This window comes from Lissotriton vulgaris, chromosome 11, assembly GCF_964263255.1.
Source record: "Lissotriton vulgaris chromosome 11, aLisVul1.2, whole genome shotgun sequence".
NCBI lineage: Eukaryota > Metazoa > Chordata > Amphibia > Caudata > Salamandridae > Lissotriton > Lissotriton vulgaris.
In genome coordinates this window covers 90,582,146-90,608,733 of record NC_141699.1, presented here as the reverse complement: position 1 = coordinate 90,608,733, position 26,588 = coordinate 90,582,146, and the positions used below count along the sequence as shown (strand labels likewise).

Genomic DNA, 26,588 nt, shown 5'->3' with positions numbered 1-26,588 from the left:
GTGTATAAGTGTGACTTGTCAGGGATAGGGACTGTGTCACCCTCATTAAAAGTCAGGTACGTGAAACCCACCGCCCCAGGTACGATTCTTATTACCAGGTTGGTGTGGTTATCACGAGTCAGCAAGAACCAAGAATCTAGAAGATCAGCCTGCAAAGATTGCAAGATGGCTGAATGTGTTGACAGTCAGCAAGATTTGGAGAAAGTAAGTTGTACCAAAGCGTAAAGAGGCTTGATATGCTGGGCATAATCGGGAATGTAAGTACGCCCAAAATTTAAAAAACCCAGTAAAGATTGTAGTTTTTTCAGTGTTGAGGGAGCGCGCAGCTTTGCGCATTTCTCCAGGAAGAGAGGAGCCAAACCTCGGCCTTCATTGTTGAGCTCGTTGCCCAGGAACAACACTGTGTACTCTGCAATGTGCGACTTTGCAAAGTTGAATTTATAGCCAAAATCCGCAAAATTTCAAATTATGCAGTCAACGCAACACAGATGCAGCATTAATTCATCTTCTGTGAGATAAATGTCATCCACATACGAACTTGCATCTGAATTGAGTCCCTCTAAAAGAGAGACAATGCGGGTGGCAAAGTCACCTGGACTGTTTTTTAGCCCATAGCCAAACGACGGAATTGGCGATGTTTGCCACCACTGGTAAAAGCTGTCCATTGACCACAAATAGAGGACAGGTTATGGGTAAAAAAGCCATTCGATATGTCAAGTGGGGTCTTAAACCTTTTGTACATGAGACTATCCACAAGAGCGGAACTGTGAGTATTCTCTACCCCACAAGTACGACAATGGGAGTTTAAGTGGCGGTAATCCAATACCAAACGGTCCGAGCCATCCGGCTTGGTTACTGTAAAAAGAGGGTTATTCATCGGAGACACACACGTTTCAATTACACCTTGATATTCTAACTGTGCAAGGATTCTTGCCCGGAAGCTTTCGCTTCACGCCGCATGGAGTATTGGGGTTGAGGCTGTGGCATAGACCGCAAGGGAATCTCATGTCTGGGGGAAAATGTGTCCCAACCACAGTGAGTACGGTACAAAGCCGGCGCAAGCGCCTTAGCCCAATCTTCTGCAAAATGCAGAGCCTGCTCCGTCGGCACTGTGTGAGCGAAACTCGGGAGGATCACTTCCTCCCCCCGCAGAGCTGGTAAAACAAAAGGTGGGGGCCAGTCGACCTCCGCCACCAAAATGTCATAAGTAGTTGTTAGATTTTCCCAAAATGCCCATTTTACAATCTGTTGTATGTCACCTTCAATTAAAAGGACAATTTCAAGGGGGGGCGTGGCTACGAGCCGACTGCAATGGCGGCGTAGTGCGAGAGCTCTGCGGCTGAACCAGCTCTAACTTCACTGATCCGACTATTTATCCGGCATATTGCACCTTTTGGAAGCTGGACCGGAGTGCTGAGGCTGGGAGGCACTGTCCGCCCCTGTTCCGGGTAAATTTGAGTGCCGCCAGGCGGACATAGACCGAGGGGAAGGATCTGGCCCTGCCGGAAGGTACCGCTAGCTGACTGCGGACCGCGTCGCAGCCCAACCTGAGTGAGAGCGGGGGTGGCCTGCCTCATCTGATCAACTGCCCAGCGGCGCTGCTGCCCACATAGGCGGAATACCCAGAACTCCAACAACGAAGCGCCCGCTGAGCCCGGGGCGCCCCTGTTTTCGAGTAGGCCCGCGATCTCCTGCCCCAGCGGAGTGTGCCGGCGGCACCTGTCCACACCTCCCCCCCTGGATGCAAAAATCTTCAGCTGATCGATGTGGGGGCTCGGGTGCGGCCGAACGTAGTGACCGGGAGTGGATATTGCTGCCCTTTAGGACTCCGGACCTGTGTGCCACCGGACCTACAGTGCTCGGTGAGACGGAGTTGCAATACCGTCTGATAGGCGGTTGGGGAGTGTCGGTGGCCGCCGGAGGAGCGAAAACCTGTGAATCTGTGATGGAGGGGGTGACAATACCTCGGCGCCTACTTCCTGCGTTCACCAATAACCTGGCCCCACTAGTATCGGGCGTGGGGCACTGAGAGGCGACTCCACTGTGGACATTTCATCACCCCGGCCCGCAACAGTGATAACGGCGACATACTGCGTACAGCGACACAGGTGCAGACGGTGAAACGACAACCCACATTGATGGCGGGAAGGGGCACAGGAATACTAAGGCGCAGTCGAAGCTGGAGAAATATGCCTTCGACAAATCCGCAGTGCAGCACCTGGAGGGCCGCCCATCCACGGGGAAGAGTCCAGAGAGTGAAGCCCCCAAAAAGGTGACGCTAGAGGATCTGATGAAGATGCTCACCAGCGTCCAGGCAATGGTGGTCTCTATCTCAACGGACGTTGGCCTCCTACGGGCCGATTTCCACAAGATGGCGGAGCGTGTGGAGCAGGTGGAAGTAGTAACCAAATCCTTAGTGGAAGAAACCTCGGAACTACAGCTCGCTGCGGAGTGCATGGAGGCGGTCACCAGAAAGCTACAGAAACGACTGGATGATCAGGAGGGACGCGCACGGAGGAACAACGTCCGAATTCTGGGCATTCCGGAGTCAGAAGGCAAGCAGGCGATGGATTTATATGTGGAGGACTTAATCAAGACGAAACTGCAACCGAAGGGCCTCTCCCACTTCTTCTCCGTCGAAAGGGCGCATAGAGTTCCTGAAGGGGCGCCGAAGCCGGGAGCGGCGCCGCGACCAGTGCTGGCCAGACTTTTCAATTTCCGCGATAGGGATGCCATACTTCAAACAGCCAGGATCTCGGCACCTATAAAAATATTGAACTCCACTGTAGCCTTCTTCCCAGACTATAAGGCTGAGGTAGCCCGGCGCCGGAAAACCTTCACTGACATCAAAAAAGCCTTGCGGGCCAAGGATTTACCCTACTCCATGCTTTTTCCGGCAAGACTGAGAGTCGTAGACAATCATAAAGCATGGTTTTTCGACAGCCCGGAAGGCGGCGACGGACTGGCTGGATGGTTGGAGACGTACTGAGGCCCCGCGTCGAACCGGTAGGAGTCAACGCGACCAAAAGACATCCACTCAGGAGAAGCACCAGGCATCGCAAGGACACAGTCAGAACTTATTCTCTGAATCTGGTCTGGAGGAGGACGAGCCTCCGTTGGAGTAAAACGCCGGGCTCGAGACCGCTAATCGAACCCGCTACAGAATTCTGACTGTGAGCCCCTTGATGTTGACTCCCTGTCCGGCAGATGGGGTCACACAGAGCTGGACGTGTGGTCGCAGTGCAGTTCCCCCTACAAGCAAGTACAATGGGTTGGGATGGGACTAAGCGCTCTGCTCAGTTGGGGTGGCGGGCGGTTTCAGGCCCGTGCAGCAGGGAGGCAGGGTGGGGGTTGGGGGGGGATTGGTTGAATGTTTTAGTTTTAGTTTTTGTGCAACATGGCGAAACACGATATGTCCTACACAACACAAAGGAGACAAGTTTCTTGGGGAAGGTGCGCGACGAGGCCTGTCCCCTATTGATCTGCATAAACTCTCACATACAGCTATATGGCAGCACACGTGATGGATACACCTGAGAATCCTACACCACACTCCTCCCACACATCGACTTTAACAATCCTAACATGGAATGTCAGGGGACTTGGCGACAGGGTGAAGAGGGGATTAGTGCTACAATACCTGAGGCGCTGCAAACCGGCGATAGTTCTATTGCAGGAGACTCACCTGGTTGGCTCAGCCTCGAAAGCGATGGATAGATGGGGGTATAGGTTCCTTGCACACGCAGACTTCTCCTCCGGCTCTAGAGGGACGGGGATACTTATTCGTAAGAACTTTCATATGGTGTGTCAGCAGACAAAAGTGGACAGTCAGGGACGCTTTGCGGCGGCAACGATACAGTGGGAGGGACAATTGTTCAACTTTGTGTCCGTGTATGTCCCTCCTGGTTGCATGCCACAGCACATACGGCCCTTGCTACCTTTCTCCTGTCGTTACTGGCAGCAACTCTAGTGATAGGAGGTGACTTCAATGATGTTCTGTATCATGGGATTGATAGACACCCCCATACCACAACGGTGCGGGGAGGCGGGCGACTTGCCGGACTGCTGGATGCCCTGGGTCTGACGGACTGCTGGCGACATAAACATCCCTATGACAGGGAGTACACTTATTACTCGATGGCACACCACTGCCTATCATGTATAGATTACATTTTAATGTCTGGAGATGGGCTACATGGCATCGAGGACGTAGATATCCGCCCCAGGGGAATCTCAGATCATGCTCCACTACGACTCACATACACGAATCACCGCTCCTGTAGAAGCCGCATTTTCCCTCTTCACGCAGGCTATCTGCAGAGCGCCCCTTTGCGGAAAACCCTTTCCACCACTGCCAAACACTATTTTCAGGAGAACTCGGGCTCTGTGGGCTCCCATAGTACTCTATGGGAAGCATATAAAACGGTCATACGCGGGCAGGCAATCGCGTCCATAATCAGATATAGGCGTGCACAGAATCAAGAACTTAGCACCCTTGAGGACGCTCTTAGGGACGCCATTTCTGACCAAGAGACCCGCCCGTCACCGGGAACCGCTCAGACAGTCCGACTGCGGCAAGTTGAGTGGAAGGAGTATCAAAGAGAAATGGTGCAGACTACAATTTAGGCCTCCAGTCATAGGGTGTACGAGTTGGGCGATAAGGCTGGGAAGATGCTGGCTTGGCTCGACAAAAAAGAAAAAGCTGGTAGGGTCATTGCGCAACTGACGCTTCCCCAGGGTAAGTCGATCTCGGACCCTGGAGTAATAGTCGAACTACTGGCTGATCATTTTGAGATGATCCATGCCCCTCAGGCAACATGCTCGACAGAGGAAGCTTATGATTATATTAAAGACCTGACTATCCCCTGCCTCTCACCTGAGGCAGTACTACTGTTGGAGGCTGACGTCACCATGGAGGAAATTGGTGAGGCGATTAACGCCCTAGCGTCCGGCAAAGCTCTGGGACCCAATGGACTCCCAGTAGAACTGTATAAGCAAACAGCTTCCATAACAGCCCCTCATTTACTCAAGATGTTCAAAGATAGCCTGAAAGTGGGAGAGCTCCCTCGCGACCAACGCCTTGCCACGATCATCCCGATCCATAAACCTGGCAAGGCACCGGAGGCATGCGGCTCCTACCGCCCCATCTCCTTACTAAACGCCGGACCCAAAATCCGTGCCAAATTACTATCGCAGCATCTGGCCCCCCACCTTGCCGCCTTGGTACACCCGGACCAATCTGGATTTATGCCAGATCGTAATACCTCACATAATTTGCGACGTCTGCAGGCGGTGCTGGCTCGCCGGGACAACATACAGGAACCGGCGGTACTTCTCTCCCTTGACGCCACTATGGCCCTATCTGTTTGCGGTGCTTCGTCACATGGGCTTCGGCCCTAAGTTCTGCGCGTGGGTCCGCCTGCTTTACTCCAGGCCATTGGCACAAATAGCGGCGAATGGCCATATCTCCAGGGATTTCCCGCTTGGCCGTGGGACACGGCAGGGCTGCCCGCTGTCCCCCTTATTGTTCACGCTGGTCCTTGAGCTGTTGGCGATTTGGATTCGGTGGGAGCCGGCCATCAAGGGTATCAGATGGTCGCCGTCATGGGAGGATCGAATTTCTCTCTATGCGGACAACATCCTGCTTTATCTCACCTCCCCTAAAAAATCAATCCTAGAACTACTTAATGTCTGCAAAAAGTTCGGTAGAGTCTCGGGATATAGAATTAACTGGACTAAGTCGGTCCTGTACGTCCTGGCTGGCTGTCTGCCCCCACTCCCGGTGGACTGTCCGTTACGTTACACTGACACCCCTTTTAGGTATCTGGGTATCCAAGTGTCATCCAAACCAGACGATTTTCACGCCCTAAATTTGAAATCCCCACTGGAACGGTTCAGTCGAGATGTAAAGGTGTGGCGTTCTCTTCCTCTCACCCTTCTGGGCAAAGCCGCGTTGTTCAAAATGATGGCACTGCCCCGTTTTCTTTACCTCCTTGAGAACACGGTGTTCCTGGTCCCCCCCTCTTACTTCAAAGCCATCGTCGCTGCGGTTTCTACCTTGCTGTGGGACGGGAAGCTGGCGCGGATTGCGCAGAGCAAACTTGTGAAGGACTGGTATGATGGGGGCATAGCGCTCCCCAATGTTGAACTGTATTACTGGGCTGCCCACCTTAAGCAAATCAATTACTGGCCACACGCCCCACAGTCAGAACCCGCTTTCTTGGTGGACAGGCAGGGTATTGAGTCCAGGGGACTGTTAAGAAACCTCTATAGTCGTAGTGCCCTCTCTGACCTTGTAGGTCCGACCCGTCACACAGTTCAGCTCTGGTATAATACACGTAGGCACCTTCGGTGCACCAACATGGTTACACAAATGACACCCCTGTGGGACTCACACAAATTGGGCTTCATGGGTAATAGCAAAGGGTTCCAGGCGTGGGACTCCATAAGTATATCAGTAGTGGGGGATCTCTGGAAGAAAAACACCATAGTGGACTTCACCTATCTGCAAACCAAGCACAATATACGGCCCAGTTAGAGTACTTCCGGTACTTGCAGATACGTTATGCTCTTCTATCAGCCATTCCGGCGGGAACGAAAGTACAGGAGTCCACCCCTCTATAGGACAGGCTACTAACAGAGCATATGCCCCACAAAGCGACTTCCTTCACATACCGGAAGCTAGTCAACAACCTACCTGACATGCTGTCCAAATTACGCCTCACCTGGGTGGGCGATATTGGTGACCTCGAAGGTTCGGAATGGCAGGAGGCTCTCGCGTCGCCCCGAGAATCAGCGATTCCTTCTAGACTTAAACTGGTGCAGTTAAAAATATTACACCGTACATACTACACTAGAACGGTCCTTCACAAGATAGGAGAGCCTCCCACGAATATTGCCTCCGCGGATGCGGATAGAGAGGAACGTTCCTCCATACCATTTGGGACTGTAGCCGGGTGGCCAGGTATTGGGCTGCGGTAATGCGAACCATTTCCCAAGTCATAACTGTTTCCCTGATACCCAACCCACGTCGCTGCCTGTTAAACATCTGGGACGCAGAGGACTTGACCCATCGTCAACAGGACTGGGCTGTATTGGGAATGTTGGTGGCGAAACGTAATATTGCTAAACTGTGGGGCTCAAACGTGCTGCCTACACTGAGAGACTGGTGCAGAGACATGGATGAAGCAATGGTGGCCGAGAAGGCAGTATTTGTGCACCGGGGATGCCCTGGAAAGTGGGGGAAGATCTGGGGGGCCTGGAACAAATGTAGGGGGGACATATGTGAGCCGATCTGTGCTGATCCTGATGAGTGTCTTTCAGATTGAGAATTAGGCATGAAAGCTATAGGTGTAAATGTGCAACTCTCCGGCTGTGCGGAACTCCGTCCTGCCGCTTAGAGACTATCATATTGTGGGGGAGGGAACGGCGGGTGGTCTGCCAATATTGGCTATGGAGCGCATTTGAATATTGTTTGGCCGCCTGTGGGGACCTGACAGTTATTAACGTGTACTTAGCCTAATGCACGGTTTTGTTACTTGTTTAAAAAATACAAAATTATAGGCCTAAACCATCTCGTCTAATTATATTGTCTGCTTTAAAGTACAACATGTTCTCCTTTGCCGCCGGGCCCCTGGGTTATCGGCTACACGTCTGTATAATTCTGCTGACGTTACTTTGAATGCATTCTTGTTGCGGCCGGCCCAGGAGGTTGTAGGCCCTGCATTGTGATATACTGAAATGTACAATAAAGGTCTTTAAAAAAAAAGGACAATTTCAAAAAGTCTCTCTGGGGGTGCCACTCTGGTGTCAGCTGTCTCAACTACAACAAACGTGTCAGTCGCTGTCACCTTCAGTAGTGGACGAAGCGCCTCTCAAACAATGGTAATCTCCACCGCGCTGTCCAACAGCGTCAGCGCCCATGTCAGATTCCGAAGCTGCGTTCTCACTATCTGTGGCATATCTCGCTGTAAAAGCAGCAACTTTCTTTTTCTGAAACTGGGGTCTCTGACGTGGAGTGTCGTCCTGCTTGCCTTTACAGTCTGTCTTTCGGGGCTGCTCTTGCTTTGCACCCTGTCCTTTGCCGCCTTCTCCTCCACCAGCGGTAGATGAGACCGATGTATCCTGCAAAGAGCGAGGAGAACGTTGATCAGGAATCTGAAAATTATCAGGTGACTTAATCGTAGCGCTGTCACGCAATTCATAAGTGCGCTCAGTAGACACAGGTATTGGGGAACCCTGATTCTGTTGCTTTTCCCCCTGTTTCTTATTTTTAGTCCAATTTTGTTTTCGACCTGGGGGTCGATCATCTTTGCAAGACTTCGCCTCCTGTGTTTGTTTTTGCGCTGCCTTGGCAAAAGGCTTAACACCTAAACTATTACGACCAATGGTCTTATAAGCTGCCATAATTATTTTCGCAAACTGACGGGGTTTCTCTGCATCGGGGACATCACGCAAAGCATTAGAAACCTGAAAGCTTACCACATCTCCCTTAACATTAGCAAGGACTAGATCCGAAACTACGTCAAACACTCCCACGAGTTTCATTCCCAATTCAACAGCTGCCTCCGGCCTGTGCTCATCCTGAACACGCTTAATGACGGAGGGTAGGACAGACATTGACGGGATGCCGAAGCATCTCGTATAGACTGGCGCAAAAATCATACCCCAAGTGGTACAGTCAGTAACTTCAGGCACTAAGTCTTTCTGCAAACTAAAGGTAAGGATCCTGTGTTTTTCCACAGGAGTCGTATTAGGAAACACTGCCTCCAGTTGGTCAAATTTCTGGGCAAGCCAAAAAGGCATTTCATCCTTATCTTGGGGATGCTTGCCCATAACCGCATTAACCATAACTGGACTAAGCTTCAACCCGTTCGGCCCAACTGGATGCGCCGCAACACCAGGGCCCCCACCTGGCATGTTGCGGGAAATGTAATGTAGCAAAGCCCAAATAACCGCTACTGCAGAGGCATAAAGGGGCCTTAATTCAAGTAAGGGACATTCCCCTGCATGCGGATGCAGGGTAAATCCAGCCAAAACAGGCCAAGACGCATCTGGAATGGACAAAGGACCTAATCTAACAGCCGTTAGAGTATGAGGAAGGGCGCCATCAAACCAAACGTGGTGCTGCCAAGCAGAAATCAGAATCTCTTGTGTCCTATAATGAGTCTACTCCGCAGGCACGACAGTGAGAGTATATGTATGAAACACATTAGTAACCCCATTAACTGCCGGAAAAGAACCCAAGAGTAGAAAAGTTCAAACGGGTATGCTGCGTCAACAAAAACGGCTGCCATGCCTTCCAAGGCGACGTTGTAACCCTGCAAATAATTGCACACAGCCAATTGACTGTGCTGCGGGATATCAATGGCAGCCATAACGACACAGTAAAAATACAGACAATACAATGTAATGCAGCACAACTGGGTAGTAATTCAATAAAACCTGTTTTAGAATTTCAAGCTTGAAAATACCTATTTAACTATAGGTAGGTTTATCCATCAACACTGTCAACCGGGAACAATAGTGAGGGGGTCGTGGACTGATACAAGCACTACTCGAGAGTATCACAATATGACCACAACGTTAGGTGCGCCATGTCGCAAGGATTCTGCTCATACACAGAACTGTGCACAGAGACCCAGGACCTCAGTGAATTGTGGTGTACCAAAAAACTCACCTCAGTGTCTAGAAACCCTAACCAGCTAGTATCAGTGTCAAATTGGCTCTTCGTCCTATAGCAAAGGAACCAATGATTAGACAACCAAGAACATGCGTCAGGAATGGTGGGAAATAAGCAAGAACACTCTTTGGTTATACTCTCACACCAGTCCACAACAGGAGTAAAAAAGAGACACAGTAAGGTTAAAATATTTATTTTAACGACGTGCTCTCAGATGCAGTATATTTGCTAACATAAGCAGACATATGATTAGAAATAATATGATCAGCACTGTTACAATTCCATAAAACACAAAAGGAGAAATTATATAACAATGATGTTGAAAATAGGTCCTATAGTGCCTAGTAATTCACCCTCCCTAGGTAGGAATTATGTTTTATAAAATATAGAAGGTCTCTTAGGCTTGTTTGGGGGACCCCATACCTCTAAGATCAGCAGTAGTGTATCACATCAGGATCTGCAAACCTCTGTCTGTCTGGAAAAACGGGCTTCTTCCAAGTGTGTCAAATCATGCCTACAGTGTGATATTAAAGGTGCCAGAATCACGTTGGCTGCAGCTGCATTTGTGTTATGTCTAGAAACGTGAGCCGATCAGCTTCGAACAACAGCTACCTTGTTATGATGGCCTTGGAGCTTTCGAACTCAGTGTGCAGACTAGAGTCTTGAATGCAAGTCTAGGGATGCTGAAAACAAGCCATTCTCATGTGAAGCATTTTACGCAGCCTAACCTACAACAACAGTTATATGCAGTGTTGTGAGCTAAAGCGCAAAAAGGTAAAATGGCGTTTAAACTTCTAATAAGCCTATGCTAACTTAACAATGTGCACAACAAGGCCCAGCCCACACTAAAATACAAGGAAGCAGCAAAATACCATCAAGCTGTACAACTGTTGCAGCCAATTAAAGTAATGCTTTTTCAGGCAATCTCAACTACACAAAAAAGGTATCTGATCTAAATGCCTGTCATTGCAATGACGTTTCAACCCGTCAGTGACCATAGGTTCATCATCAGTATGCTAAAGCATTCAGAGAGTAAGTATAAAGTTCTGTAAAAGTAACTACAGAAAAAATTACTAAAGATCATTGAAAACCAAAAAAAGTAATGTAAGCTGCTCTGCTGCTTGCATGAAAACGTACATACAGGATGGACAGTGTCGTGACCTGGACAGTGGGCACTGGGACCTTAAGTCATGAGTGTGGGAGGGGGCCGAAAACGGACACCACTTCCGGTCAAGACAGCATTCTCGGGCACACAGACAGGAACGTAGCAAGGGGCAGGACGTATAATGAGTGGGGCTGCAATGAAACAATAAAGATAAACCTGAGTGTAATCGATGGTCTCCTGTCGTGATTGAGGCTCGACGACACGACAACTGGCAACGAAGGAGGTAAAAGAGCACACGTGTGTCTGGTGCACGATACAGCTGAAAAGCGAAGCCAGGAGCCCACCCTGGTTCGCATGAGCAGGAGAAGTAACGGCGCGGGAGCCAACCCCGACCGCAACAGGAGCAGCGAAGCGTGAAGCCTGGCAGCATCGAGACGCCGGTAAGCAAGCCCCGACATCCCCGAGTGAGCTCGTCGAGCGCAAGGAACTGGGAAACATAGCGCGAGCTCTCGAGAGAGAAAGAGTGGCCATCTTAGAGGCAGGTGGTTTGGCCAATCAGCGTTGCAGAAGACCGGGCGGCCATTTTAAGATCAGGCAACGCCCGGATTGGCCCCGAAATCGCGCGAGATTTTGGCGGCCATCTTAAAGTCAGGAAAATAAAAAAATAAGGGAGCTAGAAGAGTCCGGCGGCCATCTTAAAGCCAGGAAATTAAAAAAATAAGGGAGCTAGAAGAGTCCGGCGGCCATCTTAAAGTCAGGAAAAGATCGAAAATTGAAGAAAAGTGCCAATAAGAGCACAGAAGAAAGAAAATAAGCACCAGCAACTGCAAAGAAAAGCAAGAGGAAGTAAAGGATCAGAAAGGAAAGAATAATTCAGAACAAAAGAAGCTAATAACAAAAAGAGAAGCAAACAAAAAAAACAAGCACAAGTGCCAATAAGAACACAGAAGAAAGAAAATAAGCACAAGCAACTGCAAAGAAAAGCAGGAAGAAATCAAACGAAGGAAAGGAAAGAGGAAATAAATGAATGTGAAAGAAGCAAACAATAGAGAGAAGAAGGGCAACAAGCAAGTAATATCTGAAGAAGCATCGAAGAGGAGCTGCAAGCACAAAGATGACTGATCAAAGGAGCGAGAAGCAGAGCACCCAATACCGCAGACCTTTCCCATTCAATCTATCAGAACCGCAAGTAGGGATCAGATGGGAGCGATGGATTAGAAAATTCGAGCGGTACATGCGCGCCACGGATGTAACAGAGGCCAAACAAATGGATCTGTTTCTAAATCTGGTCGGCGTTGAAGTAGACGACCTACTAGTAACACTACCAGCAGAAGAGACATCGACATACAAAGGGCCAATAAAGTGCCTCTCAAGCAAATTCGATCCACAGAGAAATATTGACTTTGAGAGATATACTTTCACAATAGCATTTCAACATACGGATGAAACGCTGGATGGCTTTGCGACCCGATTGCGCAAGCTAGTGACACACTGTGAATTCAACAAGTTTGACAATGAACAAGCGATTCGCCTGCGCATCATTGAAGGATGTCGTGACACAGACTTACGTGCGAGGATTCTGAAGGAACCAACCTCGCTGGAGAAAATCTTGTCATTGGCAAGGGCCGAGGCAAGGGCAACGGTGCAAGCGAAGCAAATGGAGCGGGGCAAGGAACGGTGAATAGAGCAGGAACACCGCATGGCGGAGAACAACCGCACAAACAATTGGAAGAAAGGACACAATGAACAGGTGACAAAGAAGCAACCTGAACTGACCTGTTACAGATGCGGACTTGAATTCCCACACAAATGCGTGTCCCCTGCAATGGGCCAGACATGCAGGAAATGCAATAGGAGCAATCACTTTGCCAGCGCATGCCTGGGACTGCAGTTCAGAAGTGAGAGAGGAAGACCGGGAAGACCGAGAAAGACAACGAGCAGGCATGTCAGACAAGTGGAAACAACAAACAGAAGCTCATCAGCTGATTCAGGAGAAGACGAGGACGCTGTTGCCATGCCCACCGAAGAAGACACGAGTCGAGAAAGCATCCACCTGGTGAACAAAAATGAAGTAAAGAAAACAGGGCCCGTACCATAGGCGTGGAACCACACAAAACACGGTTTATGCTAGACAGCGGAGCAACATGTAACATCATGTGTGTATGGGAATATGAGAAGATGGAAGTAAAACCAGTGTTGATGCCATCCAGAGTCGATGTATTCACGTCGGGATCAAGAAAACCAGTGATGAACATGGGAAAGTTCACAGAGAACTTGACATATAAAGGCCAAACAATAAAAGAAGAGATACATGTACTGAAGGGTGACATTCCGGCACCGTGCCTATTGAGCAATGTCACAGCTCAGGTAATGGGCCTCCTCGAAATGACATACCACATGTCGGAGAAGAAAAGCATCCTGCGAGAATATGCTAGACTCCTCCAGGGACTAGGGAAGCTAAAAGGACGACAAATAACACTGCACATCAATGAAGCAGTAAAACCAGTGGCTCAACATCACCGGCGAGTACCAATACACCTACAACCCCAAGTAGAGGAAGAAATTGAAGCGTTGCTAAGTCAGGACATCATAGAGCCAGCCGAGGAACCGACGCCATGGGTGTCGCCAATAGTGGCAGTGCCCAAGAAGAACACATCCAAAATTCGCATCTGTGTTGACATGAGAATACCGAACACAGCAATTGAACGTGAAAGACACCCTGTACCTCACCTCGATGAAATGATCAGCTGCCTGATAGGCACACGACGTTTCTCGAAACTAGACCTGTGCAAAGGATATCATAAGCTAGAACTTGACCCTCAGTCCAGATACATCACGACATTTTCCACTTACCTGGGTCTTTTCCGATTCAAGCGTTTGAGTTTTGGAATATCATCGGCTGCTGAAATATTCCAAGAGACAATACGGCAAATAATAAGGCTGGTAAAAAACAGTCTGAACTACAGTGACGACATTCTGGTGCTCGGTAAGCCAGATGATGAACATGACAAAGCACTGCAAGATGTTTCCTCCCAGCAGGAACAAGCAGGGATGACGCTAAATGAGGACAAGTGTGCACTGGGGCGAGACAAATTGGTGTTCTTTGGACACATTTTCTCTAAAAAAGGGATGTGACCAGATCGCAGCAAAGTGGACACGCTAGAAAAAGCAAAACATCCAAGCGATGTTGCAGAAGTCAGGTCATTCCTCGACCTTGCTAGCTACTGCGCACGATACATAAAAGACTTTGCCACAGTGAGCACGCCACTGAGGGAACTAAGCAAACAAGGCCAGACCTTCATGTGGACAGAAGAGTGCAGCAAAGCATTTAAAGCGATCAGACAAGCAGTGACAGCAGTAGACCACCTTGCATATTTTGAACTGCTGCTTTGCACAGAATTGACGGTGGACGCCAGCCCAGTGGGGTTGGGAGCGATACTAGCACAACACAGACCAGGCAAAGTAACCAAGGTGCATAGTAGCCTACGGAAGCAAGAGCCTGTACGACATTGAGAGGGCATACTCTCAGCCGGAGAAAGAGAGTCTGGTAGTAGTATGGGCATGTGAGCACTACCAAATGTTCATATATGGGAAACCATTCACAATAATAACAGATCACCAGGCACTGGTAACGATCTATGGAAACTCCAATGCAAAAATACCACCCTGAATAGCGAGGTGAGGAATAAGACTCATGGACTACAACTTCAAGATCATACACAAACCAGGAAAAGAGCACAACCCGGCGGACTACATGTCAAGACACCCACTGTCGCACGCACTTGAGGCAACATCAATGACAGAAGAATACCTGAACTTTGTACTAAAACATAACACTCCGGCATCGATAAAGATGGAAGAATTGGAACAAGAAACAAAACGGGATCCAACAATGCAAGCGATCAAGACGGTGACAAGACAACAGAGGTGGAGGCATGTCAACAACAACAGCATCATGGAAAAAGGAGTGATCATGAGGCACAGGGTCAGACTGATTTGCATATGGCCATGTCTGAACTGGGGTGGTGGAGTGAGCTAAAGAACGGTGATGGATTAAACCCAGATCAGTTTACTGGGGGTGAGTGTTTGTATTGTCAACGCTCCGTCCATCATCCCCGTTGGTTTTTCTTTGTTCGCCCTAAGTTGTCAGGGTATGCTCAGACGTGAGTCCCTTGCTCGCTTTGCCACTGGATTCAAGCAAGCCCGGCTGAAGACGGCTGTAATGCCAGAAACCGGTCCTGGGAAGCTTGATTCCGGTCCAGGGAAGACATGGCTTGGCAGTTCGGGCTGGACTCTTCCCATGAGGCACAGGGTCAGACTGATTTGCATATGGCCATGTCTGAACTCATAAAAACATACTGAACATCATAATTTTAAAGAAGGGGACAAGTTAAAAAGAGACAAGTTAAAAAGGGTTTTTTGTAGATAGTGTAAACAGAGTGCAGGTATGACAAAGGGCCCCACATGACCTTTTAGTTTCATCCCATTTCATCCGACATTGTCAGCCCCTTGTGTTTCTTAGTTTAAACACAATTTTCAGAAAACTCATGATCGTACACAAAGTACGCATTTCAGTAGCTCTTTGCAGAAACAATAAGGCAGATTTGGCATGGATAATGTTTGAGTCCTTTAAAATGTCCACCAAGAATCTTTGACGAGGTTTTTTATAAAAAGGACACAGTAATACAAAATGAAGGGTGTCCTGCGGAGACCTATTGTCGCAGCCGCAGGCACCCTTCTGCTCAACTGTTTGCGTAAAACCAGACGGATAAGCTAAAATGTTGTGCAGCAAATTGAGCCTAAAACGAGTCATTAAAAACCTCTTGTGTGGGCTATACATTAAAAAGAGATACGGTTCCATGCCCGCTTCATTGCAAACAAGCGAATGAGCAACTACCGAGGGTTTAATAGAGTCAAGCTCCCTCCTCCTACAATCATACTTTTCCTGTAGTTGCTTTTGTACAAAATGTCTGCAATATATGTCCACAGTTGAGGGGTCCAGAAATAACCTTTGTTGGCCAATGTCCCCCAATGTGTCTTTGATGTATTTCAACCAGGGAATTTGGAGCCATCTATCTTTCCGCAGGCAATCCTGGATGATCTGTCTGGACAATTCCGCATTGGGGTTTGACCAAATTTTGAGCCAGGCCAGTATTGGTCTCAGTCTGATCAGGTCGGATATGTATGGGGTACCCAACTCTTCGTGTGTTATCGCTGCTGGGATGCTTAACGGAAGCTTTAACAGTTTTTTAAAGAATTTGTCTTCCTCTCTTTGTATCAGTTGTGCATCCCTAAAACCCCACACTTCAGCTCCATAGATGGTTTTTGAGATGCTAACCGATCTGTACAATGTCATCACCTGCTCTGGGGACCAGCGTCCCATTCGTCGGGCAAAGTTTAGAATGGCCCCATTTGCTGAGACTAGTCTCCTTGACATCTCCTCTATCAAAGGGGCAAACTTGAACTTTTCGTCAAATAGAAGACCCAAATACGGAAATGAGTTGACATTGTCCAAGACATGATCCCCTAATTTGAAAACAAATTTCTTATGTGGTTTCTTCCCCATTACCATAATAAAGGATTTTGTCAGGTTGACGGAGAGGTCCAAATTCCTCATGAAGTCAGAGAAGCCTTTAATTAAGAGCTGCAGACCAATTGCTGTTCGCGCAAGGAGGACCGCGTCATCAGCGTACAAAAGTACCGGCAGATGATGCAAGCCTACCTTTGGACAGTCAGTCCCCAGTGCTATCAGGGCACTCTCCAGGCCATTTATGTAGAGGGAGAACAAGAACTGTGCCAGGATACACCCCTGCCTCACCCCGCCAGAGCACGGGAAGGGATCGGTACTCACCCCCCCCGCACTATAGCGGACCTTGGCAGTGGTGTTCCAGTGCAACTCCCTAAGAATGTTAATAAGATCTGGGTCAATTCCCAAGTCATACATGAGTGTCCATAGTTTGGCTCTATTGACATTATCAAAAGCCGCTGCTAAGTCCATGAATCCCATGTACATGGTCCCATCAGTCGTCTTGGTGTATTTAGCCGTAAGGAGGTATAGGTTGAGGCATTGGTCACTAGTTGGCCTGCCTGTTCGGAACCCGTACTGGGTGTCCACCAGGATGTTATGAGTGTCAGTCCAATCTATTAAGCGGTTGAGGAGCGCCCTCCCGAGTACTTTGGCAGATACGTCAATCAACGAGATGGGTCTGTAACACTGCGGGCTGTCCCTACAGCCTTTCTTATATATAGGGACAATCACCGCAGTGGACCATGATCTCGGAAGGCCTGATTTGATTGCTGCATTAAGTACTCTCGTTACCACTGGTGCCCATAAATCGGTGTTACTAAGGAATAGATCTGGTGGGGTACCATCCGGGCCTGGGGCTTTGTTTCGTGTCAGCCCTCGGATTGCTTTAAGGACTTCCTCCAGGGATAATTCTAGTTGTTCTGCCCTTGGCCCCCTCCATATTCCATCTCCAATGTCTACCTCCTGCTGGTTATACAAGGATTTGAAATGGGTGATCCATTGTTCTGGTAATATGTTAGAGCTAATGACTGGGGAGCTTGAGTCATGGAAGCATGGTCTATTTATGATTTTCCAAAACTGTGTGTAGTCCCTGTTTTCCCCAGCCTCCCTAAGATCTGCCCAAACTTCTTTTTGGAGAGCACTCTTTCTTATCTTTACCTGGGTTTTGTAGTTCTGTCTACAACGGGCAATTTCAGTCTTGACCCTCGGAGCCTTTTTTAGACTCTGCTTTAGTTCTCTTAGAGCCCTTGAGCAGTTTATGTCAAACCACCTTGGAGAGGATGACTGTTTTACGGGCTTCTTAGTTTTCAATAATCCTTCAACAATTTTGGTTAAAGATTCGAAAGCCACTACCACTTCTCTGCCCTCTATTGAAAGATCTAAGCAGGTCTCAATATGATCTTTCCCTTCGCCCACTAGTTTACAGTAAAACTCTTGCGGATTAATCATTGACCACCTTATGCGTCTCCCTTGATCTGTTGGTTGGATTTGGGTTTCCTTAACCACCCCTGGGTTTTTTCTAATTAAGTCTTTCTGATTAATTTCTATTGTGATGGGGTTGTGATCACTAAAGGGGCCCCACTCTGTACTTGTTTTTAGAATCTGATCTCTAGCGCAGGCAGAGATCATTATATAATCTATTATGGACCCACCTTCTCTCCCTTTGAATGTGGGTGTTGGGGATTCCCCTACTTTAAGTGCAGCTAAATCCATAACATGGGTGAGCGCAAAGTTATCTAATAGCTTCATCAAAGCGGTGCCCTCTTTATTGTGTGCAAAATGGGGACCCTTTTCTAGTGGGCAGGCTGACCAGTCGGCAGATATGGGGAATAGCTTGGGGCATAGATGACAATTAAAGTCCCCCATCAACAGGACAGTTGGTTCTGGCCCCTTCATCCTTAAATCCAAATCCTCATTTAATCTACTCTCCAACTCTGCTAGTATAGGAAAATTCCCCTCCACCGGCCCAGAGTTATAAAAATTTAGAAAAAGTAGACTCTCCCTGTGATATTGTAGTGAGACTACTTATATGTTGTCTGACAACCAGTCTGGGTGTGACCAGGTGCCGTTCAGGTCTAAATCTACGTATATTGCTAGGCCTCCCTTAGCTCTCCCCGCATTCGTCCCTTGGGCAGGTCTAAAAAAACACTTATAGCCCTCCAATTGACAAAAGTCCGAATCCCGTGCCCATGTTTTTTGGAGCGCTATAACATGAAAGCACCTTATATATTCTATCCACTCCTTACTTTTTAGTTTGGCTTCCAGGCCTGCAATATTCCAGGATAAGACGGTCAGTCCAGCCCTATTCTCTTTGCCACTAGCTGTAATAATTTCATTTGTTCTCAACTCCCCCACTATTGGTGCATCTTTGAGGTTTACATTTTTGTCCCCCTGGCTCAAGTGTGATTCTGGCCTCCCGGTTTGTGTATTCTCCACACTCCCACGTTCAACCCCTATTTCTGGGCCTGAGCGTCCATTAGTTGCTAGACTTGATATAGAGTTATTTTCTAGTGGAATGAGTCAGTCGATGTCCTCGAGTGATTGAATTGGGGCAAATCTGTTTCTCCATTGGGAGTAGTCTCGTGGAGGAAAGGACTGGTTGGGGTGGCTTACTGGTCTTGGTCTATGTGTACGTTGTGGTCTTCCAAGAATCCACCCACCCTCATCATCCGCACGATTAATGTTCCGACTCCTTGGGTAAAAATACCCGAGTGGGAGTGCACAAATCGTGCTGGTTTGATTCCTATTGACATTCTTCAGGATGTAGTCAACCAATCTGGTATCCCTAAAATTTGCGACTATGCAGTCCCCTTTTATGTCTTTATTTCTCCCACCAATCCAGTTTACTCTTCTAACGTGCACTATCTCTCCTTTCCTCACACATTATTTTGTCCACCTTGCTTATAATGGGCTTTAACTGTGCAACAATAAAGGATTCTAGGTGTTTTTTAAGATCTACGACTATTGTCTCAACCCACCCTGGTGGAATAGTTTCTGCTTGGGAATTATTTTCTACCAGTATATACTCTTGTGTGCGTGTTGAGGGATTGCCTCTCACTGATGCTTTCCTTTGTCTCTGCAGCCCCTTGGTCCTCTCCTGTCGCTTCCTTTTTTTCTGGTGGATCGACTCATTGCACCCAGAAGTTTCTTGGCCCGGGGTTTGTGCACAGGGGACATCCTCAGTGTCATTGTTTGATTGGGTCACATTTCCATGCATATTTGGGCTATCTACTATTGGTGGGTCTCTGGGGGGTGTTTGGGTGATTACATTGAGGTTGGGTGAAGAGGATAAACTCCGTTCCATACGTTCTATTTCCCCCGTGACTTTTTTTAACATTAAGTCAATTGCTGTGGGTTTGTTCCCCTTCGGGAGGGCACACTCCTTCGTTGCCGCTCGTGTTTGCTTAGGGGTCTCTCTCTTGTTAGTTTTATTCACAGCCGAACGTGTGTTGGGATGATTGGACATTTTTCCTTTTGATCTCCAACTAGATCACTCTAGTGACCACAAAAACCAGTTAGGGTAACCTGCATTAATTGGAAGTCCCACAATTTGACGGATAGCTACCCGGCTTGTTTCTCTAGTGGTTCTCTTTGTGCGGCCGTTAAGTTAGTCTAGTTAAAGGGCTTCAAGAAAGTTTAAGTATTCCAGAATCTCAAAATGCAGTACCTGGCTCAGTTGTTAAGAGTCTGCTGGGGCCAAGGGGGGTGGCCCGTCCCGTCCCTCGTCGTCCCCGGACGGCCACAGACGGCCCGCCCTCTGCCCGGGCTCCGCCCGGCCCGTCCCGCGAAGCGGGAGACAGCACGCAGATTTAAAGCACCTCCGGGCGCGTTTGTGGGCGTGACCTTCCCGAGTGCTGCTGGGGCTTGTGGTTCGCAGCCTCCCCTCTCGGCGGCTGCTCCCGGTGTACTACGGAGCAGGCGGCGGGGGGAAGCGTCAGTGAGGCAGGTGGAAGCCCCGGTCACTCCTATGCTCCCAGGTTCGTGGCAGAAGGTCAGTAGGTCTGCTGGACAACCCACTCGATTGAAGACAGCACGCAGATTTAAAGCGCCTCCGGGCGCGTTTGTGGGCGTGACCTTCCCGAGTGCTGCTGGGGCTTGTGGTTCGCAGCCTCCCCCTCTCGGCAGCAGCTCCCGGTGTACTACGGAGCAGGCGGCGGGGGGAAGCGTCAGTGAGGCAGGTGGAAGCCCCGGTCACTCCTATGCTCCCAGGTTCGTGGCAGAAGGTCAGTAGGTCTGCTGGACAACCCACTCGACCGAAGACAGCACGCACATTTAAAGCGCCTCCGGGCACGTTTGTGGGCGTGACCTTCCCGAGTGCTGCTGGGGCTTGTGGTTCGCAGCCTCCCCCTCTCGGCGGCCGCTCCCGGTGTACTACGGAGCAGGCGGCGGGGGGAAGCGTCAGTGAGGCAGGTGGAAGCCCCGGTCACTCCTATGCTCCCAGGTTTGTGGCAGAAGGTCAGTAGGTCTGCTGGACAACCCTGTGGACTGGCTGAGATCATATGAGAGCCAGTATGAGAGATCATATGAGAAGCAGGCAGTGTGTTTTCTTTCCCGTTGGTTCACTTTGCAACATTAGCACATGTTTTTATATACACAACGTGACGATAGTCACAAAAACATATTGTGTGCCCACAAGCATTGTGAAATTAAACATATTAGAAACGTGTGCTTACTCTTTTCTTTCTCTTCCCTTTAACCAGACTGAGCCACAGCAAAGCGTGGCAGGGTACAGCTAGTATATAAATAAAAATGTAAATCTTCATTTGTTCAAAATCGCAAATCTCCGAAAGTTCTTCACTGATTACTCTGAAATTTTGACACAACGTTGGATTGGAATTGGGGCGTGTTTTTATATACACAATGTTGGATTCCAATATGCGCGTGTCGAATACACGCGTGTTTTTAATCGAAAGCCCGAACAGACACATAAAAATGTCAATCTTCAATTGTTTAAAATCTTACATCTCCAAAAGGTCTTCACCGATTGATTTTAAATTTTGACACAAGGTTGGATTTGATTAAGCACGTGTTTATATATACACAACGTGGCATTAAAATACGCGTGTGTCCAATACACGCATGTTTTTATTAGAAAAGGGCGAACAGACCCTATCGATTTGGTTGCTGCGCAAAAACTACAAGGGACGCATAGAGACAATAGTCTACATATATTAGGATGGAAAGCTGGTGTCAGGATGGCAGACCAGGAAGTGGGTGGAGGCAGGGGGGGAGGATTTGGTTTACTTTGCAACATTAAGAAAGGACGCATAGAGATAATAGTCTACATATATTAGGATGGACAGTTGGTGTCAGGATTGCAGACCGGGTAGTGGGTGGAGGGAGGGGGGAGGAGTTGGTTCACTTTGTGACATTAGCGCGTGTTTATAGATACAGAAACGTTGGGTTTGAATAATTGTGTGTACAATACGGGCATGTTTTTAATCGAAAGACCGAAGAGACCCTATTGATTTCCTTGCTGCTTAACAACTACAAGGGACGCATAGAGACAATAGCCACAAAAACATATTGTATGCCCACAAACATTGTGAAATTAAACATATTAGAAATGTGCGCTTACTCTTTTCTTTCCCTGCCATTTAACCAGTTTGACACAACATTGGATTCGAATACGCACATGTCCAATACGCGCGTGTTTTTAATCAAAAGGGCGAGCAGACCCTATCGATTTCGTTGCTACGCAACAACTAAAAGGGACGCATAGAGATAATAGTCTACATATATTAGGATGGACTGTTGGTGTCAGGATGGCAGACCAGGAAGTGGGTTTAGGGAGGGGGGAGGAGTTGATTCACTTTGCAACATCAGCGCATGTTTATATATACACAACGTTGGATTTGAATGCGCGCATGTCCAATACGCGCGTGTTTTTAAGCGAAAGGCCGAACAGACCCTATTGATTTGGTTTCTGCGCAACAACTACAAGGGACGCATAGAGACAATAGTCTACATATATTAGGATGGACAGTTGGTGTCAGGATGGCAGACCGGGAAGTGGGTGGAGGGAAGGGGGAGGATTTGGTTCACTTTGCAACATTAACAAAGGACGCATAGAGACAATAGTCTACATATATGAGGATGGACAGTTGGTGTCAGGATGGCAGACCAGGAAGTGGGTGGGGGAGGGGGAGGGGGAGGAGTTGGTTCACTTTGCAACATTAGCCCGTGTTTATAGATACACAACGTTGGATTTGAATACGCACGTGTACAATACGCGCGTGTTTTTAATCGAAAGGCCGAACAGACCCTATTGATTTGCTTGCTGCTTAACAACTACAAAGGATGCATAGAGACAATAGTCACAAAAACATATTGTATACCCACAAGCATTGTGAAATTAAACATATTAGAAATGTGTGCTTACTCTTTTCTTTCTCTGGCATTTAACCAGACTGAGCAACATCAACGCGTGGCCGGGTACAGCTAGTAAGATATATATATATATATATATGTGTGTGTATATTTTTTTTTTAAAAGATGCCCAGATATGAAGCCGCACTCCGTGTTCCGGTAGGTAACAACCTTTTATTTAACACATACTGCTTCCCTTTCGGTAATTGTCCCGTGGCCTGATGCTTTTCAGGGAGTCATTCCCTTTCCTCAGAGGCCAACATAAGTAACTCTTTCCGTATAACTGTACTGTTCCCTGCATGCTAATTCAATAAAATTGGCCTCCTGTGTGCCACTTAATTTATGTATTTTTACGCTGCATGCTGGATTGAACTGCAGGTTCCAGCATGCAGCGTAAAAATAAATAAATTTAAAAGGTTGTTACCTACCTGAACACGGCGTGCGGCTTCATATCTTTGGCATCTTTTGAAAAAAAAAATATATATACACACACAGTATAAAATAAGCCACACAGAATTCTATTCTCATTTGTTTACAAAAATTAGGCTCAATGCATAAAACAATTTGGTGGGCACACCCATGTGGTATGCAAGTTTGCAACTGAAACCAGTGACTGGAAATAAGCGCCACAAGCAATCATCCCTTCATGGCCGCCAAAAAACAGAGTGACATGAAGTACGACTGGCCTAGTTAACATTCATTAGACATGCAATTGTGTGAGCCCGTTTCTGTACAATTTGCAGAGCTACTTATTAGTACATAGGTTGCATCACAAATTGCATGCCCATTTGCAAACCAGTTCGTCCGTAAATTATCCATCCTGGTTTACAAATGGATTTGTGTGCTCCAAGCACCACCACTGATTGTAGACTGTGTAGATATGACAGTTTCATGCCTCTAACTCCAAGTAAACTATTAGTCATCATCAGTATTAAACATTTCATTTTACAATACCTAAGAATGCTAGATTTTCTGTTGATAGACATTGGGCGGTAAATGCCTTGTTCACCCCCCCCCCCCCGACCCTTGCCCCCAAGTAGACCTGATTCCTAAGATCCCCATAAAATAAGACACAGCAACGTATGGTTTCTAAAAAACATTACTCTGATGTGGCCCGGGCAGAGCACCGCTGGGCGAGCACAACAACCTCCATGTTAAAAAGTGAAAACAAGCATTGCTGTGTTAAAACACAATGATCCTCAAACTCAAGAGCGAGCCGCTTTCTGCTTGGGTATATTTCGGATACAGTGAAAGTGCAGGTTTTTTCAACTATATTTGAAAATAAAACAGCCACATCTCTTGACACCATTACCTAATAATGCAAGAATACATGGACGTCAATCTGGACAATGCTATAGGGCCTTATTACGAGTACAGCAGTTCGGGGACCGCTGTACTCGCAGTGGTGGTCCAACCACGACCACTCGTCTGCCCTATTAAGACCACCATAAGACTGCCACCTCCGCCGGGATCAAGGATCCCTCTGCAGCGGTGGTCTTCAAAGGGCCGGAATATACTGGTGGTGCCAAAGCCGGCACCGCCAAGCATATTACGACCTGCATAGCCAACGTCTTTTTCATGGGGGTGACACCACCATGAAAAGGGTGGCAGAAATGTAGGTAAGGGGGCCCTAACAGGGTCCCTGGCCAAATCTGGACCTGGGGGTGCATGCAGGGGGGCACATGTTGTGCTTCCCCTAGAGCTGCACTCTTGTTCCTGCGTGGTGTGCTGTGCCACATCATGCAAAAAAGTGCTGCAGGCTCTCTTGCAGCAATGGTATTCTTGTTAGGCTCTCCTATGAGCCTAACGTACCACTGCCTAAGACTGCCACAGCGCACCCTGCTCACCCTGGATTAAAGTCAGAATCTGGCAGGCAGGTGCAGCCCTGGCTTGGTGGTCTTCCTGGAACTGTAGTGGTCCCAGCCAGAAACCTTCAAACTCATAATAAAGTCCATAGATTAGTTCACTATTGTTATTCTTTCATTTCATCATCCAATGCAATAGAAGATAAATACAAAATAACCTAAGATGGTCCAGATTGGCCTGATCTCCAAGGAACAGCCAAGCGAGAGGGGGAGGGGATGGGAACTACATCTTGATGTATTGGCAAAACAGAGTGGTAGGTGGTAGGTTCATTGCAGAAATGTCCTGGCAGAGTAATACCATACCTGCATGACCATGCAGGCACATCCAACGTGACAGGCACTAGCAGTTATTATAAGCCGGAGCCGGAGAAAAAAGTGCTGCTATCCGGAAGCCGATATCGCAGTGTTGTACGGGTGGCCGATGGAGCGCTGCCGACAAGGCGATCCGAAGGAAGCCTGGGAGAAGGTGCTCTTCTGATTCACCAGATACTGCAAGCCAAGTGAGATGAATAAACAGGAATAAGCCTGTGCTAAAGCACAAATGAGATGCAGGTCAAGTGGGGACATGGAGTCCCTCCTCCCTGAGTAGTGACAAAATATATGAAGGAGACAAGGAGGGGCCTTCGCATTATAATGACAAATTTAAACACACATGGAAGAGGGTTGCAGGAGGCACCCTTTACCCGCATACATATATATTAACTATCGGTGTTTGCAGTAAATGTTGGTGGGGAAGGCGGGAGTAGCTGTAAAATGGGTAACATTTACAAATAAAGGACAGGGAATTTAGAGAATACGAGGAGTTAAGGAGAGTAAGTTAAGGGTTCAGGGAGGGAAATGAACCCACCCACAAAAGAGTGAGCCCACTCCTATACACAAAAATTCTATAATTGCTGCTGATAAAAAAAGACCAAAAACAAGTTGTAAATGTACTCCAACTCAGAGCTAGAGTAAGTCCAGCACCACACATGGCAAATCACTGCTACTACAACACCCTCCCGTTGAAAATAATGGTGGTAAGGACTTAAAATAGACACCCCCCTATAGGAAATAAAGTCAAATCAATGTATTTAAAGTAGGTATGGATTTAAATACTTTGAATAATTCTAATTCAATGTTAGAAAATAGTTGGTATGTCTAAAAACGGGGTAAAATACCGGAAAAACCTAGCTGTGATGGGTTAGGAATCCCTAGTACACGTCAACATGTTTCGAGCATTCCCCAGAGCTCTTCGTCAGGACTACACAGGGTCCAGCTCTGTGTACGCCACTCCAGAATGAACCAAATTGAGGTAATTAGTCAAAAGAAAATGAAAATACACTGTAACTAATAAGCATGCATTATTACATACGATAAACCATTGTCATGTAGTATTTATATGTGAGCAAAATTGTGCCCCATGGTCTTGGGGGGATGAGGGTTCTCGCATTCTAATTTTGACAGGAGTTCCCCTCACGGTGTGTTACCTACTTAGTTCCCCTCCAGACCAAGATGCGGTCTGGAGGGGAACTAACTAGGTGACACACTGTGGCAATGGTTTATTGTACCAACTAGGAGCAAGAATAAAGTATTTCGCCCACTAGCTAGCTATTTTTAACTCACCGCTGTCCACTCCACAACACCAATGCACCACAAATATCCTTCACTAAAGTGCTCCTACGTAATTTCACAAGTCGCAGCACACCTCAGTTTGTAGCGGACTGAGATGGCCCCTGTGATGAAGCATGTCACCAAGGGGAAACCCTGGTGAGTGAGGGGACTCAAGAAAGAAAGTTTTATTTCCTGCTGATTTTCTGGCTCAGATTGAGCAAAAATCCTTTCCTTTTGCTAGGTTCTTTACCCAACATCTCCGATTTTTACAGGTCTATTATTATGTATGCAGTCATGCTTGTTGAAATGCCAATAAAAACAATTTTTATAAAATAGGGAGGCTCCTCAGTAGGAGCAGAGATCTACGTATAGTAAAGTATAGGGAAAGGAAAAAAGTTTATTTAACTTGAAATACTTTTGCAGGTAATTTCAGGTCAACCTGTTTTACCA

At 47.6% G+C, this 26,588-nt stretch overlaps 1 protein-coding gene across 1 annotated transcript in view; it reads right to left on the bottom strand.

The window, feature by feature from the left end:
- SLC2A11 (solute carrier family 2 member 11) overlaps positions 1-24,878 on the bottom strand; it is a 593,392-nt gene extending 568,514 nt beyond the window's left edge. Inside the window, exon 1 of the mRNA XM_086942750.1 lies at positions 24,852-24,878. Coding sequence (XP_086798876.1) covers positions 24,852-24,863 — 12 coding nt within the window. The 5' untranslated portion in view covers positions 24,864-24,878. The remainder of the gene's footprint in view (positions 1-24,851) is intronic.
- Between the last annotated feature and the right edge of the window lie 1,710 nt (positions 24,879-26,588).